Source organism: Coloeus monedula (genome assembly GCF_965178545.1).
Source record: "Coloeus monedula genome assembly, chromosome: 7".
Classification (NCBI taxonomy): Eukaryota; Metazoa; Chordata; class Aves; order Passeriformes; family Corvidae; genus Coloeus; species Coloeus monedula.
The window spans coordinates 35330025-35348471 of record NC_138787.1 but is presented as its reverse complement, the minus strand read 5'-3'; the positions used below and the strand labels follow the sequence as shown (position 1 = coordinate 35348471).

At 41.7% G+C, this 18447-nt stretch overlaps 1 protein-coding gene across 1 annotated transcript in view; it reads left to right on the top strand.

Moving 5' to 3' along the window:
• The window catches only part of LOC309575272 (von Willebrand factor D and EGF domain-containing protein-like), a gene marked incomplete at both ends in the record, with an annotated part of 163652 nt that overhangs the window by 48666 nt on the left and 96539 nt on the right, over positions 1-18447 (top strand). The window contains 4 exons of the mRNA XM_082285603.1: positions 8046-8135; positions 9377-9512; positions 13130-13347; positions 16378-16451. Coding sequence (XP_082141729.1) covers positions 8046-8135; positions 9377-9512; positions 13130-13347; positions 16378-16451 — 518 coding nt within the window. The remainder of the gene's footprint in view (positions 1-8045; positions 8136-9376; positions 9513-13129; positions 13348-16377; positions 16452-18447) is intronic.

Below are 18447 nucleotides of genomic sequence, written 5' to 3'. Positions count from 1 at the left end.
TTTTCATCCACCAATAAGACAAGTGGGTCACAAGAAGTGAAATGGGGAAAAAGAAACCGAACTGTTTATTAACACACGAACAAAACAGGGTAGAACAGGATAAAAAAAACCCTCAAAATACAACAGATTCCTGGAGAGGGAACAGACAGGCGGGCTCAGACCAGCCAAGGCCACCCCGTGGGCCAGCTGGGGCCACCCCCACAGGCTCCCCGGACCAGTGAGGAGGGAAGGGAGGCAGTGAGGCAAGGAAAAAAAGAACAAGGAATAAAACCAACAGCACCTTTTTCCAGCTATCTGGAACACAAAAGAAACCCAAAGAGCAGCACAGCACTCCAGCACACGCCCTCCCGAGCCCTGCCCAGCCCCTGAGCCCTTGGGCTGAGCCGTTCAATTGCCCCGCACTGGTCCCGTGGCCCCGCCCCCGGGTCCATCTTTAAGGCACAGCGTCCTTGGGCATTGAGCGGACGATTAAGGAATAAAGCAGCTTCATAACATCACCCCACAACTCTTGTGTATGAATTCATGGCCTTCTATACCATAAAAAGTTAAATTAGGTTCATAACTTTTATAGGCAGAGGGACGTTAGTGATGCTACGGCAAACTGAAAGAATAAACAGGGGTAACAGGCTGGTGTTAGAAGTAGGTTGGAAATAGCCTTGGCATTGTGCAGCTCTTCTTTGAGATCGTGTAATCATCGAATACCAGGCCCAAACAGAGGGTTCAATGTTTATCAGGTCTAAATTTTCTTGACAAAAGCACAATCTAGACAAGGCAGCCCAGTAGCCTTTTACTGCTGAACCTGAAGTGTCCAATATCAGGGAATCCACCACTGCTGAGATTAGTCCAATGGAGAACTGTTCTCATTGTGAAAAAAAATCTTTTTGTGTCTAATCAGAATTTTCCCTCATCTTTTCCATGTTACTACTTGTAAAAAGGGACTCTCCATCTTCTTTGTATCCACTCTTTAAAAACTGGAATATGGTGATGAGGTTTCCCCCAAGCTTTCTTTCATCAAGGCTGAATGAACTAAGTTCTCTCAGCCTTTCATCACACTGTGGCTTCCCAGGCCTTGGCTCACCTTTGTGACCCTTCTCTGGACCCTCTCCAGCCTGCCCACATGGTTTTGTGTAGTGGTGATCCAAAATGAACACAGTATTCCAGACGTGGTCTGAGAAATGCGGGGTGAGATTACAAGATCTTTAGCCAAGCTCAGAAATCTGACTGATGATGCCCTCACATGTTATAACATGGGGTAGATAATTCTGCCAGTTTAAGACAAGTTTGCATTATGAAGAGATATTCTCATCAAAATAATTTCACTTGCAATCACTTCAAATCTAGTTTTAACAATCCTGAGGGATTCAGAGAAAATAAGGTTCTGTTAACAAGTAGCATCACCAAATCTTTATAAGACTATTTTTATTATATTAAGTTTCCAGTAAGCCCTTCTTTGTCCTCTGCTGAAACGACGTGTTTAATTTAGTGGGTTTAGCGAGACTAAAATGTTCTCTTCCTTGTTAGATTTCTTTAAAGGTCTTCATGGTCTATTTGACTAATTATAATTATCCATAAATCATCTCGGGTGAAAACCAGGCGATGAAGCTTCAGCTGTAACTGAGAATTCAGTTTTACAGAATAAAGATTTTAAAAAAGCATTTCACTGTGTTTGCCATCCCAGTCTGGGTGTCTAACAGGAGACAAAAAGGAGAAGACTCTCACCTCCAGTGCTGTAAATCTGAAGAAATTTAGCATTTATAGGGCCGCCCCAGAGGAAAGGTGATGGCACTAAAAGGGGAACCAAACCCTGGGCACCAAGCTCCTCCACACAGAGGCAATGGGTAACTCTCACCTGCCCAAGAAAGATGCAGGTGGAAGAATATTCTCTCAGACAGCATTAAAGGGAGGCCAGATCCACACTGATAAAAGCTTCATGAGAGAGGAGGCAATAAATTAGAAGCACTTCCCAGTACTTTCCCCCTTTTCCATTCAGAGCCCAGTGCTAGCTTCCCCAAGGCTGTGCACTGCCAGGGGCCACGAGGGGCATTCAAGGCATAATTTGTCCCCCAGGACACAGGATGTGCAGCATTTTGAAAACTCCTTGCTTTTTTTCAGCCTTTTTGACTCATTATCTCTACCTGCCCAATAAGCTGCATTTGGGTCTCGACACATTCATGGCCTGAAATCAGCACCTTCTCTGTTCATTTCTCAACAAAAAACTACAGCCCAGCAAGACAATTTTTTTTTTTACTTCACTTTTTGGGTGGTTGATGTCGATGCTAGTCTTTGTCTGTAAAAAAGTCTCTAGGTAATAGGTCAGTCACATAATGGAATAGCTATTGATATATTTTAATACACAGTCAAACCCTAGAGAAGAGCTGAGGTTTACCAGCCAGCATTCCTGAACTTGTATTGACTAAACAGCCAGTTATTTTTTAATAGCCATCATATGTCCTTTCTTCCCCCCATCTTTGGGCTCCAGTTTTGTTATTTCAGACAGTAATGCTGGCAGCATAATGTTCATGAAACCATTGCAGTCTTAAATAAATCTATAACATGCCACTATTTCTCTATAAGCTCTGAAGGAAGCCTACTCCATCTGATATGAAAATCCTGGCATTCCTAAGCCTTATTTATGTGATAGTGACAGAGGTCATTTCATTCCTCGAGGCACAGCCATCTATAAATTATAGCAGCACACTGTGAGTAATGAGTTATGCTAAGAAAGAAAGGTGTTTGGAAGAAAACTGTTCAGATTTTGCTCGGCACAGCAATCCAAAAGTTCACATGGCGAGGAGCAATTGTCACCCTGCATAAACCATGGTGCTCACTGTAAAATAAGAATGTTTAAGCAAAACCAGCCTTTCTGAGCTCTGGGATAGAAGTGGCTGCTTTGCACAGCACTCTGCAACAGAAGGAGATTATGTCCCAGCCAAAAAGACAGCAAATTATTACGTGAATATATAAAATAACTATTTTTCTCTCACAAGAGTAAGTGTGAAATTTCATAGGGTGGTTTGGATTGGAAGAGACCCCAAAGACCATCCAGTTCTAACCCCCGCTCCGTGGGCAGGGACACCTTCTGCTAGGTTGCTCCAAGCCCCATCCAAATTGGCCTTAAATACCTCCAGTGACAAGGCAAAAGTTCTGAACTGTCCTGTTGTTCTTGGTGCTGAACACAGCCCAATCTTGCAGAGCACTTATGCTTCATCTCTCAAGGAAATAGGATTTTTGTCTTACTGCCAGCACTTCTAAGAGATGTCCCAGCTCAGCTCAGGGGAGAGAACCAGCTCGTACCAGATGATAGATCCAGTACAATTATTGCACTTAGATGGAAAATCCTGGGTATATGGGCTCGTAAAGGTTAAATCATATTAAGTCTATATCTGTGTAAATACTCAAGTACTTAGAAGGCCATCTTGAAGATTTTCCCCTTCCCCTCTCCCAGAAATAGTAATCTTACAGACCCCCAGTCAGTACTGACCCTCAGCATCTCCTCTTTAGGGTCACTTCACACCCTTGGCTCAGCTCTCACTGACTCAGACCGTCACTTCCCAGTTCAGAGGTCTGCATCAGCATCTGGACTCCAAAGGGACAAAGTGGCACTTCCCCTATTCAAATACTAATCCCCTCCCAGCCCCTGAACTTGCCAAAATCAACAACAGGAACAGGAGGACCTGCCTGTTTGTAGGTCACACCTGAGCTTACAATTTCTCTCTCAACCTTCAGGTAGAAAATGAGAAGCATGCCCACAGAAACAGAACTCTGGCTGAACTTGAACAGAGATTTTAAAGCAGAAAGGGTCAGAGAGCTGATGAGCAAAACTCTGCAGATGATAAAACACCTTGCTACTACCCTGGGAAAATTTCCTTCCTTAGCAGAATAATGACCTGGAGTCAGATTCCACACACTGCTTGGCCATTTGACAACTGGGAAGAGCTGCCTTCTTCCTGTACAGCGAGTAGCAAAGTGAGCAGAGCTGGACTTCCCACAGTGCCAGGTCACACAGCTGCACCTGCTCCCTCCCTTCTGCAGCCAACAGCCCCTCACAGTGAGTGATTTGTGTTCTAAAGCTAGAAGGTCTAGTTCATTAATTAAATCAGACAGATTCTCCCTACTTTCCCCTTCCTGCTAACCCTTCTGGAAAGCCTTCCCAGAGACTTTGTTCCTATCCCTTTCTACAAATACCTACAGCCAGATCATTTTCTCAAGCTAATAAGAACTATTTTTCTTTTCTTACAGCTTCCCCAGAAATGTCATCCTTCAGTTCTACTCATCCTTTGCTCTTTTCATCAAGGCTGTAAACCACAGCTCCCTCCCACACACACTTCCAGCTCCCAGCAGAGTGGTGACTCCAGGTTTTTCTGACCCCAGCCCATTAGTGTTTAATGGAGCAGGCAATGACAGCACCAGTGCCCTGACTGCTGTCAGGGGACACCTTTCACCTGGCATGGTGATTCCCTGCCCAGCCCTCCACCCACAAGCCAGGAGTGTTACCTGTGACTCAGCCTTGCAGCCGCAGCCTGCTGTCTGACATGGGTGATGTAGCTGTAGGAGGGTGGATCCAACCCCAGAGTTAATAATCACCCCCAGATCTGCACCTGCACCTTCCAGCAGCATCCAGATTTCCCTGCCCAGGGAATGGCCAGCAGCAGGTGACCCTAAATGGTTCCTTTTGTTGGGAAGGGAGCTTCCCACAGCTAGTCTTTGTTAACTCAACCCCTTGTATGAGCACCGGGGGAGAGGCTGATGAGAGAGGAGATAGGGCAAAGCTGGGTCTGCTGGCAAATTTCTCCCTCCATGCCCTAGCCTGGACTCCCCACACTACATTCAGAATGAGTTAGAGGAAAAGGTGAAATCGATACGTTATTATCATCAAAATAAGTAAAACAACTGATTGGGAGGAAACTTGAATTCTGAAAGCTATGAGGAAAAATACCCACATTTTAATGTGCAAGTTATTAGGGAGAAATTTTCTGGAGATGATGAGAGGTCCTAGGATTAAAATATTTTCCCAAATTGTTTCCCAGAGCCCCCTGACTCTCACCAAAGTAATGACTGAATTCTGCTTTTAGACAAAGAAGCTGCTCATGAGGTTCATGTCAAAATGGGTACAACTCTGAGTCCATAGAAGGGGGAAATCTTCTCCAACACACAGGAAAGGAGACAGTTCTTAGCTAAAAGAGCCTCTTTTGATATGAGTTTTGTGCCTAGAAGTAGTTTTCTGCCCTATGGGAAGTTTTGCCAGCACACAGGAAAAAGGAAGCATCCCATGACGGGAAGCAATCCAGTCATCCTGTCCAAGGGCACCTGTCCCTTTAAAGGAGATGATAAAAAAATAGAATTCAACTTTTTTTAACAGATCCAATGAGTTTCAGGAAACATACTTCCTAACTTGTCAGGGCCATCAGCATACTGCTGTCAGTGGTGCTTTTATCTCTTTGCTTTAAAAAGGCTGCATCCTGAGATGGGTGTAGGGGGGGAAGAGAAAAAGAGAAAGAAAAATTTTATCACTGAAGTGGAGAAAAAAGAGTTAGTATTTAGCTGAAGGCAAAAAAAAAATCCCCTCCTTGGAGTGACTATCATAATTATGTGACAAACTGTCAGCCTGTAGCTCAGTAGCTGATGAACATATCTGCTGATTGTGAAGTGTGCACCTAACAAGGAAGAGGCAATACAAGCAGAGGAATGATATAAAAGACAGAAATAAAATGTAAATTGTGATGGCTGTCCCTACATTTTGAATTTTTAAAGTTTGTGCTAACCTCCAAAAGTACTGAACATTGAGCTGGGGTAGACTGATAGTCCATGGATATCTCAGTGTATCATCAGGGAGTAAATTTTTATTTGAGTGTTTGGTGCTTTATCAATAAAATATACCTCTAAAATATATATGAGAGGAAATACAATGAGACTGGGTACTGATATTTCCCAGAATATCACTTTGGGGAAGATCACCAGGCAATGCCTCTGTCAGTGCTGGGCATCCCTGTGCATGTCCCTGCTGCCTCTCACTGCAGCTCCCTCCCTGGCACAAATACCCCTCGTGCTGTGCTCAGAGGGAATCTAAGTGTGGATATTTTTTGTTAAAAGCACTGAAGCCAAAAGTGCAAACAGCCCAGTGAGTGCAAATACATCATCTGCAATGCGGGTGCATACGATCTGCTCAATGAGCTCTGCAAGGGGGTCAGTGCTATTTATTTTTTGGTAGAGAAAATCTGCATTATCTGAACCCTTTCTCTGTTGTCACCGCCTTGTCAGGTCCTGATTTTGCAGACTCTCCCTGTGGCAGCTGCAGGAGAAGCTGCAGGAGCATGATCAACACTCACTTTCTGCCTTCCCAGCATAGGAACTGTTTTGAAAAGTCAGTAAGCTGAACACGAGCCTTTAGGGAAGAATTGGAGATAATAAATATCTAATGATAACAGGGGCTTATTACCTTGAGGAGACAACAACTTGCACTCCTTTGGAGGCAAACTGGATGACTATGAAATATCTGAGGAATTTTAACTGTAAGGTATCTTTGTGAGGTGAGATCTGTGTCTGTTTTTCCCCCAGTACACCCAGTATGACCTCAAGGCTTCCATCTTGTTAATGTAACAAATGACAGCATTTTCACTGGGCCAAACTGTCTGGAGCTGTCTGCAAAAGAGTGAGAAAAACTGTGAAAGCAGAAACATCCCAAAAGGCACATAAGCCTGGGACTGAGCTGAACTGGAAATAATCCACTTGAAGAGCACAGAAAACACTTGTTTTCCCCCACAGCCCTACAAACGACCCTGTATTGCCAGTGGAGAATTTCCGCTGTGCACAAAAGAGGTACAAAAGAAGATTCTTCAGTTAGGAGGAAATTCATGACCTCATGGTAAACGAAGAGGCACTTTTAGGGTGCTAAAACAAATATTCCAGTCTTTTATGCAACTCATGCCCGTATAACCACATGAATCTAGGGATATCCTGGTGTAGAACCTGTTTTGCAGGTAGTGGTCATGAGGGTCATGCCTTAACCAGCAGGTGAGAGCTACCAGCATCAGCATGGCCAGTGAGTGATGCTGGAAAATCCATCCAAAGGTGTTTGTCACAATGGAAAATAAATTGGATTGGCCCAGTTCTTCCTTGTGGGTTACTTGAGGCTTAAAAAAGGCAGCAGCTATAAATATGTCATCTGAGTATTTGGAATTTGACTTAATATGTCACAATCTGTTACTCCATTTCCAAGAAGACGACTAAAAAAATATTCAGAACTACAGTTTCAGAGTCTATTGTCATTTGCTTGAAGGAAAATTTCTGTATTTTAATCTTATGATCCTAGAAATGATTTTAGCAATTTGGTTTTTTTGAAACCAATGAAACATTAAGTTGGCAGATGGTGTGCGGGCTCAGCAGAGATAAAGGTTGTGTGGCTGTGCTAGGAATACAACATAAGTGTCCTGGTACATTGTATTTGGGGGAGTTTTTTGTTTGGGTGAATTTTCTTTTTTCTTTTTTAATGCAATATAAACCCTGTAGGCACATCTGCATCATCTTTTATAGTACAATACGGGAAAAAAAGGAGCTTCTCATATTGCTGACACAGTTTCTGAGGCTGGATGACTGTCAAACTAATTTAAATTTTAAAATAAAATGCTTACAATCGTGGTAATCGTGGTACAGAGAGAAGATACTTGATCCAGTGGACAAACTGGATTCTGGGATCCCAAGAGCAAACGTCTGAATTCTAACATCTATGAACAATGTAATTCTTCCTTAGCAAAATGAGTTAAAATCACAAACCTGGAAGTTTAAAGACTGCAGAAGAAAACACATCATAAGCATTCAGTGCTATTAATTTTTGAGACAAAAGCCATGGTTCTTTGCTTATTAAATGCATCAAAACTTCTTCCAAATCTCAACATTTACACATAAATATTCTCAAAGCTTAAACCCCCAAAATATATTTCAGCAGTAGAATGAAAGCTTAAAAACTCTTGAGCAACAGGAAGATGCATAATTATATGAATGTTATTCAAGAAATGCTGTAGCACGTGCTGTTTATTTCTTTATTACAGGTCCTTTGCACTGTCACAGCTTTTAGGAGGGGCACTCCTGAGCAGCAGTCACTGCCTGAGGACAGCAAAGCTTTCTATGCCGGGATTAAGGTAACACCCATGGCCCTGAGTCACTGACTAGGGAATATTTGAAAATCATGATGAAGACACATAAGTCCTGATCATAATAAGCAGTGCTGCTTCGATGTTCACTTTGAGAAAATGGCTTTGGTTTGTCTGTAAAACACCCTGAAACACCCACTGGCACCGTGTGCACGTGTGGACACTGATGCGCCACAAAGTAGGAGCAAAGCTAGGTGTCCTAGTAAATGTGCCCTGAAGAGCTCTGGGGCTTTTGTGTGATGGGAGGACACACCTACAAAGCTGTAAAGATGCACCATTTCATTGTAACTGAGCCAGAACAAAGTGAAGATAAAAAAATAAACTTTTATCCATCATCTTGCTATGGGCAGGCATTATGAAACAGTTGCTGAAGATACATTCACACCAAATGTGAGGACCAGGTCTAATCCCACTCAAGGATTAGGTTGTCAGCCTGGCAGGCCAGGAGATTTTGGAATGTTCTGAGTATCTGAGTGTCCTGCCTCCATGAATGGGGTCTGAAAAACCTGGTAGCCCATTCTGTGTAGAACAGTTTCTGAGGAATTTTTTTGAAGTGTCAGAATTTTCCAGAGAATGGAAATTCCCACTCCCGACTAGGCCTGAGTGCTGTCTCTGCTCTTTTCCCAGGACAATGGACAGACAGAAAAGGCACAACCCGAGCTCTCTTCCTGGTGCAGGGGTCCCCAAAGATGTAATATTTTATGTGCAGAGCAATTCTTCTCCCTGACACAGCAGGGAAGGGAAATTGGTCAAAAATTGCACTTATTTTGCACCTGGCACAGACTACAAACCATGACCATGAGGTTATGCCAGACTTTATGCCATGGTATTTATCCTACGGCATTGGGATAAGAGCTCCTTTAAACCAGGGATATTAAAAATAAATAAATTCTACAGTATTATTCTCAGACTTAATAAAAGCCTGCTTTGAGATTGGGAGATGAGAAGCAATTACACAGTGTGTGTGGAAACTGCACACATTTTCTTAATTGCCAAAAATGTTAAAGTATGTTAACAGCAATTTTTCCTTGTAAAGCTGAAGATCATTATTGCAAAATTTATTATTATTAAGAAGTTTATGATAAAGATTATTATTATTTTATGAGTAATTATATATCTTCATAATTGATTAAAACCACTTAAAACTTCATATATGTCAGTGTTGCCTGATTAATCTGTCATCTCCTTTGCCTGTCAAAATTTTCTAAAAACTGTTTTCTTATTTCCAGTTTTTACCAGAATCACTAGAAATTGCAGAGGATGGCAAGGAACATGTTTTGACTGTCCTGAGCACGGTACCCATTGCCTGTCCTGGGCAGGATGATTCCTGTAAAATTACTTTGCAACTAGCTACTGAGGACTTGGGTAAGAGTTTTACATATTGGCATCAAATCAATGGGATTAGTTTTTCCAGTATTTAAGTTACAATGAATTCTAATAGAAATTATAATATATAAATAATGCCAAAGGGCAGAAGCCATAAAATCAGCAAACTAGGCCATATTTTTATCTGCAAAATAAAACAGCTGATAATATCAGACAGGTTTTTGAGGGAAAAAAAACCCCAAACCCATAAATCTGACTAGCAATTACCTGAACAGAAGTCTGTTGAGATTTATAGATGAAATAACTGAGAGTAGAAGAACTTATCTTAAATTCCAGGAGCATAGAATTCCATTTTTAGGTTTTTTGTAGCAGGAATGTTCTTAGGTAGAATAATTTCATTAATTATCAATAAAAAGCTCCCCTGCAGATTTATTATTCAGTAAATGCATAGTGAAGCCTTTTTTCTTTCTTTTGCTGGTTTATAGTTTTTGTCTAACTTAATACAGAGGGAAAAAATAATTTTTCTGCTTCTATATTATTCTCTTTCTAAATGTTTAAGGCTTTTTTTATTTTATTAACTTGAAAACATTGACAATGTCAATGAGAAAACTCTTGCCCTTTTATTCAGTAAATGCTGTCTTCAGGTCAATCAGGTGGAATATCCTTCCTGCCTAAGGGTGGCACATATGTATTTACTTTCTGTTAGCACTAAAAAAACCACCCAAGCCTTTTTCTAACAAGTCACTTCTTTCTCTTCCATAAGTGACTCAATGAGAGAAATGTTTAGAGATAGGATTACAGCTGCAGTTTCTCTACCCACAAAAAGCCATCTCTAAAAAATGTTGGCAAAACCCAGATAGTTCCTGATGTTTTTCTCTTTTTAATTCCCTTTCCTAGCTCTCCTCACCACCAGCCAAGTGCTTACTTAGACAGAAGAAAAAAAAAATAAATAAATGATATCATAACACAATGATCTTAAATTGAGCAGCACCTTATGGTTCCAGCAGCTGTGTTGGCTCTCATATGTGGAGTACTTTGCATTTCTCCATGGCTCAGTGCTGCTCTGCTCTACATATTGCTCTTGGCTTAGGGTCTGTGCTGCTCCATCAGGAAAACATCTGCTGAGCTCATGGGAACGGATTTCCTTGGACAGCGAGGCTGCCTCACGCTCAGGGATTGAGGATGTTGGGCTGGTGTGTGGTGGGAAATCCCCACAGACCCCAAGCAACTCAGCCACTGACTGCTCTGAGGACCAGATGGGAACTAGTCCCAGTCAAGGCCATTTGTTTAACTCACGTTTCCTCATTTTAACTCACATTGACCAAGGCTTTCAGGATCTCCCTGACACCGAGAGCATGGGCCAGGAGCTCTCACATGGGGAGGCTGAGCTCAGCACATCAGGCTGAGACTGACCCCTCACTGAGGTCTCCTCCAGTCCCACAGTGTGCACTTGACTGGAAGAAACAGGACTTGCAGAAGCAGCTCTATTTTCAAGCTGTCAATGGACGTGATGTGTTGGTGCCAAGACGTGCCGAGAGGAAGGCACAACTCATCCAATTAACTCATATTTGAAGGAAGTTGTCACTGAAGTGGAAAATTTCTGTTAGTTTTGATCAACTCATTTCTGCAGCTTAAGCTAAACCCAGCTCTAGCCCTTGGTTGCTCCATCCTGAGGCTATTTCCTCAGTTGACACTTGGGCTGTTATCTATTGAGCTACCTATATATACTTAATGCTGAGTATCTGCTGCTGGGTGTCTGCACAACCACGTTTGCTTTGAGCCTTTTCTGTCTTTAGGGTCCATTAGTTTATTTGAAGGGACACTGCGGGCTTCTGAAAAATGTGTGCTGGCCACAGCGCTGGAAATTAAAAACAAAAACCATTTTAGCTGAGATTCATTTATACCGAATAAATTAACTGACAAGCTGCTTGTCTGACTGAATCCATATAACTACACTGTTGTGCTAATTATGTAGGGAATAAGTGATAAGAAAGCTAATTACAAGCACAGAAATATCTCTCCAAGTTCAGACAATATCATAATGAATGCCAAGGCACAGCAGAGCCACTGGAGTTTGGCTTCTGTTAAGTTTATCGTTACTATTTTGACAAGATGATTTTCTTTGATTTTAAACTTTTGTTCTGGGTTGTGAGCACAGCTCAGGGGGCTGTAATGGCAATAACTATTCCTCATGGAGACCTCCAATTTAATTGAATCAAGAACCTTGAAAATGAGTCAGGACTTTTCTATAAGATGTGAGGAGAGGCAGCCTTTAAGGATTTGATATGAGAGATAATATGTCATTAATATCTGTAGATTTTAGTTCAGTTCCCATAGTACTGTACAGGGTTAATTTAAATTATATTTCATGAGATTTTTCCATAAGGGATAAGACACTGATTATTTGATTGTGTTCGAAATGCCATCTTAAAATACTTTAATGCCATCTCTATAAATTATTAAGCAAGTCTACAAATGAGAAGAATTATATGAAAATCACTTATTTTAATATCAGAAAGTCAATATTTTCATCTCAGATTAATTTTATGGCCACCATTTCTAGAACCTGATTCTTATAAGATGATAATTAGTGGTCTGGGACAGAAAACTAAACGTTCCTCAAAAAAGGCTGTACGTCCTGATATCAGCAGTGAGATTCTGACTGGCTTCAGCAGGACCACAATTTCATTTTTCATCAGCCAAAGGATTCATGAAAGGTTGAGTGGCTTCTCGAGAAGCAAATACACACTGTATACAGTGCAGACCAGATGGCTCAGAACTAAATGCTATTGTAATTCAGTATGTGTAAGGGAAAACACACCTATGGAAATAAAAATTCAGGTTTGCCCTTTACCTGAGACCTCAGCAGGAAAGGTCAGGACCTGAGGGAAGCGGACACTGCCATTCTGGCTGCGTGTAGGGGTCTCTTTAGGAAAGACACGATGTGCAGTGCTATTGTCACACTGATTTAGTCACCACACATCATTTCCCTACCCACCACAGATGCTGACACAGCCAGTATCTCCATAGCTTATTATTTTTCCTCATTTTTTAGTGAATTTATCTGCACAGTACTTCTGTGAAGGATACAAAGACTATCATTGTTTTACAGACTGGGAAGCAAAACACCATAACCTAAGCCAAAAATACAAATACAGACCTGCTGCATTTGCTTTGCTGTCATGGATCCATAGTTCACTGAAAACTGACTCAAGAACCCTCCCTTTCCACATCAAAACACCTGTTTATTTTAAATTAAATAACTCCCAGCAGATACCTCCTTATATTCCAGACAGTGAAAGAGAAGTGTTTTCCAGAAATACAGATTCATCTCTTTCTTTGTCGTGAGAACTACTTGTCTTCATTCACTGGGCATGGACCCATAAAGATAACACTGTCATCCCAGAAATATTAGCACCTTGTGGAAAAATAGACAACACTGAGTTCTTAGTAAACTTAGGGGATAAAAAACCCAGCACAGTGAAGAGTGCAGAGGGATGCCAGATGCAGTCAGTCACAACTGCTTTCATGTAAAGCCCAGCTGGTTCCAAGGCATGTGTGTCCTGCACTGAGAGGCGTTTGTGTTGAACAGCACACAGGGTACGGGCGACACTTTGGATAACTCCTGTCAGACTCTGTGCTCGTGTTCACTCCAGGCAGCCAGGTACCAGGGCCCCCAGACATCGCCCTCTCGGCCTGCCAGGTGGATCTGCTGCCAGAGCCCTGCTCGGGGAGCAGCTGTGCAGCAGCCACGGTGACAGTGACAGCCGTGACGGACTTCACGCAGGACGGCAACCGCGGCAGCCGCATCAGCGCCGAGCCAGTGGCACCAAGAGATTTGCTCTGGAGGGCTTACACACCCAGGGATGTGAAGGTTAGGTCCTAAAATCAGTTGGAAAATGTGTCAAATCGAAATGAGAGGCTTTTCTTTTCTTTTTTTTTTTCCTTTTCTTTTCCTTTTCTTTTTCTTTTCTTTTCTTTTTTTCCATATAATAAATAAACTTTTAGGGATGGTTGTCATAATGGTTTGGGTTGGAAGGGACCTTAAAGCTCATCCAATTCCACCCCCCTGCCACAGGCAGGGACACCTTCCACTATCCCAGGTTGCACCAAGCCCTGTCCAACCTGGCCTTGGACACTTCCAGGGATCCAGGGGCAGCCACAGCTTCTCTGGGCAACCTGTGCCAGGGCCTTACCACCTTCACAATTAAGAATTTTTTCCTAATATCTAATCTAAACCTGCCCTCATCAGCAGAGTAAAGCAAAACAGTCACTTTATACACCAAGAAAATTAACATGGAATTCCTTGTGCTTTGGCAGATTTAGGCTTGATTTTAGTTAGCACATCAGTAAGGCCAAGAGCTGGAATACAGAGGTAACCAGGAGTGCTTCTGTCTGGAAAAGGGGAGAGGGAGAACATGGGTTAGGGAATGAGGGAGGGGGGAAACAGAGAGTTTGGAGAATATTTTCTGAAAAAGCAGAGGAAAGGCAGGGCCTCAGAAGCGAGGGAAGAGAAGGGGATTCAGTAGTGCTGTGTCCAGTTTGTGACTGTGCCAGGAATCACCAGGACACCTCTGACGACACACGAGGCTGCTCCATCTCTTCATTTATACTGCTACAAATTGTCCAAAATAAAAATAATAAGAAGCAATCAGGGAGGCAAGCCGCACTTTCCCTGCAGAAAGCCTGGCCAAGGAAATGTGGTGAGCAGGGACCAGCCCTTTGTGTGTGAAGTTGTTTCAGGACTTCAGCTGGGAGGTTTGAGAGCTGTAACCCCACCACCCCAGAGAATGAACCAGAGCACAGATTTGACAAAGCTAAATTTCTCAGAGCAGGGGCACATCCAAGTTGGCATATCTTAAGTAAATGAAAACACCCCCCAGTAAAATCCACAATTTCCCTGCCCTAATTTTTGTTGATTTTCTCATGAGAGAATGAGATTAAACTGGACCAAAAGAATTTTTGTCTTCAAAAGTAAAATGCCTAGCATGGATGTATAACCTTTCATCTCCAGAATTGGTGTCTTTCAAACTTTTTAAGATTCTTAAACCAGAAATTGCAGCTAATTCAGCATAGTGAGCTCACACACTCATATTTTTTCTTGAAATTACAAATGCTTTCATTAAAATATGAAGATGTATCAAGTGTGAAATTGACTTAATCAATTTTAATAATAAATTCCATTTATCTCAGTTAAAACTTGATCTATGGAAACATTATAGACATTACCTTCCCTCCCCCCCATTTTCCCGTTGCTGTTTTGCAGTTAATTAGAGGCCTTAATGTAAGATAGTTCTTGCAACACAGCAAGAAAATGTCCAAGTGTTAAAATCCACATAACCTTTAGTCCTTCTGACTTGATAAAATATTTTTGATTTATCTGAAAATTGAACAGAAATGGTGGGCAGAACATCCTGACACATCTAGACACCTGATAAAGAGGATTTCCTCAGCAAACTACTCCTGCCTTCAACCAGGAACTGGGTCTTCTGCTGACATCATGCAAGAAAGAGCAGAGGAGGAAGGGCCACATGGATTTGTTTGTGCTAAATTTTTGCTTAGAAAGTGTGAGGCTGTGGAGAAAATGGGAAAATTCTGAGACACTTCATCTCACACTGTAAATCCAAATGATACAACTGACCCCAGCTCAAAGAATTGTTAATTTTTTCAGTCCTCAAGACTATCACTCCAAAAGTTTGGTGTGCTAGACCCTGGCGGGCATCTAAGAAGTGTCTCTGTGCCATGGTTAAGGGGCATTTTGAAATATGGATGATGTATTGCTGCAGGTGAGGAACATTGTCAGGAACTGAGGTTCTATATTCACCCTCTAATTCATTTATTTAATTTCACCCCTGTTCCCAAAAGCCAGGTTCTGCTTTGTCACTGAAAGACTGCACAGGGATATAGCAGCCATCCTTCTTCCCCGCTCCATGGATCCTGGTAGAACTAACTGAAGTGCACCTCTGGACTCCTCGTGGGCAAAGAGGGAGCAAAGAATTAACAGCCCTGGCCAAGAAATCAGTCTGGCAGGACAGAAAATGGAAAGCCATAACACTCCATCACTCCCACCAGTATGACTGGGAGCTCTTTGTATCGCAAACAGCTACACAACCCAGTCCTGTATTTTTGGGAACTGGACAGCAGAGTGCTCAACCATTAAAAAAACATCCTCTTGAGCAGACCTGGCAATGTGGGTCTAGCACTGCCTGAGATTCGGGTGTTACAGCTTCAGAGCCCTGCCTCTGGCTTCTGCAGGCACATCTGCTCCCTGCAGGGTACCAGGGCTCTCACAGCTCCTCTGCGACCCAGCTGGTGCCCGAGGAATCAAGGGGTGATGCAAATAAAATCTCTGTAGTAGATCCTTTCCTGTTTCACCCACATACCTAAAGCAGTCTGATTTGGAGCCTCATCATCAATATCTGATCAATAAGCATATCAAATCAATAAATCAGCCATTCAGATGCAGTAACAGGAAATCTCAGGTCAAATTAGGGGACAGGCAGCTACTACTATAACATGATAATGCTACTTAATTACAGCATACCTTTTTAACATACTTCAGGCATTAAAATTAGTACAATTTAATGAGCACTATTCTCCTGATAATTTCAGTGAACGATCTACTCCTTAGCAAAAAGTTTTAATAAAAAACTTCATCTTTTACCAGATAAAGGAAGGCATTACAGCAGATGAACAGGAACACTATGAACTCCCTTACTGCCTATGATTAAACTCTGTTGTTTGAAAGCAAAGCCTATTTTGTCCCCATCCACAATCACGTTTCAGAAGTCAGATTGCAGTTTGTACTTAACCCATGAATCCTGCCCCTAATGTTTTGTGAGGAACAGTAATGAAGAAAAACTGCTGTGTAGACTGTATTCATTACACATTTCATTTTAACTAGGTCACAGTTCGAGACCTCCCAACAGGGAACTGCTACTCTTTCACTGACCCACACATTATCACATTTGATGGATGGTGAGTATTTTACTTTGAAATAATTTGGCTCAATTACTGCAGTTATCAGTTTCTGGATGTGGCATGCATTTGGGTTTACATTAGAATATCCAAAAAGCATTGAACAAGTTTACTTACAATGAGGAATGTACTTCAACAACACACTTCCAGCTGTGTGTACTCCTTTTAACAAAAGGACTGAAAATGGGTTAATCTTTGTGAAGCACTGGGTTTGAGCCTGAATAATTTTTACAAGACAAAGGTCAGATTCCAAAATGTTCTTCAAACAGAACCATCACTTGAGAGGGTGTCTACAGCACATGTTAGTGACACATTATGTCACCAGAGCAGCACAGCACACAGGGACAGCCTGGTCCTTCCCAGGAGTTTAGCAACACCTGGTAAAAAGTCACTCATCAGAAGGATGCTCTTTATTTCTTGTACTTCCAGAGCTGGTTTATGCACAGCTGGAGTTGACAATCATAATCACAATCAAAAAAACCCATAAAGATGACTCTAATGTCTCAGATAAAAAAGTCCAGAAATTCTAAGTATCAAATATCAGGAGAAGAATGCAAAAATAAAGTTGTACATCCTCCTGTAGTGTTCAAATGTCCTTCTGTATGACCCAGCAATAAGCTGCTTAAAGACTTACTGAGCCAAAGTGGTGCCTTTGTGTTTCACAGCCTGAATTGTACAGAAATTTTCCTTGTTCAACTCCCCTAATCATTCAGGAATCTATTTATCCCAGCTAATTGACATCACTGAAAGTTTTTAAAATTTTCACCTGGCATGTTTGATCCAGAGTTGCAAATATTTCAGATGGCATTCCAAGTTTGTCACTCTGCCGTTAACCTCCTGGTGGCAGACAATGACTTTGGGTGCACAATGGCCACAGGGGCTCAGCAGGTGTGATTTTCTGATATTCTGATATCCTGCTATCCCAATTTCAGACCACCATTCTCTGGAGGTGGCATTTGAAATGATGTCAAAGCTGGAGAAATCTGTTGATGAAATGTGAGTAAGAAAGGCAGTGACTCCATTAAAGGTTATATGTCTGCTTCTTACAAAGATTTCACCTAAATTAGGCAGTCTGAGACAGGAGATTATGTCTGCTCATCCATGGCTTCCCACTCCTTCTGCTTTGCTGAACAGCATTTAAATGTGGCCAGGAACTGGTTTCGTACAAGTTTGGGTGCTTTTCTTAGAAGCTTCATTAGAGCTGCAAGAAGTCCAAAGATATTCCCATGCCTCGTGTAGCTGCAATTATTTCAACTCTGGGATATTAAACTAGATCAGAGCATTATTTCAAACTTCTCTATACATTTATATTCTAAAATATTCCCTTTTGATTTAGGGCCGAGAATGGAGAGTGATCTGTCAGATTATTGTGTTTAGGGAGTAATAAATAGCTGAGAAGTACCTCTTGGAATGGCAACACTCTTCCAGCCATGTAGCACATTTTTACATTGCTTCCATGGAAAAAAAAGGTCTAAAATTAAAGAAAGCAATTTTGTTTGAATAATTCATTTTTTTAAACCTATTGTTGATAGCACACAGAATTGCTTCTGAGCAATTTATGCCCTATTTTAACACAGGGAGTTTGGAAAAGCCCATCCTTCTGTGTCATCCTGCCTCAGAGTCACACAGCTTCAAAAGAGAAAGACCCCAGGAATAGTTTGGCCCCTCAAAAACTCCACGTTTTTCCTTGTGGACAGACATTCATTACTGCTCTGTCCAGTGCAGCTTTAAATGAGCCACGTTGATGGGGCTTCGTCCATCTCAGTAATTAGGTTATTTCCCTAAGATGTATCACTTCTTGATATTCAGCCAAGTTCCTTACCCATCATTTCACAGTCCCATTACTCCTACTTATATTCCCATTTATTATTGTAAATAATTTCTCTTTCAATTATTATAATGACTATGCTACCTTATTACACATCAGTTAAGCAACTTCTCTGACTGCCTATCCAAAAAAAATGTTACCACCCTAGCAAATGATTTTAAAGCTCTG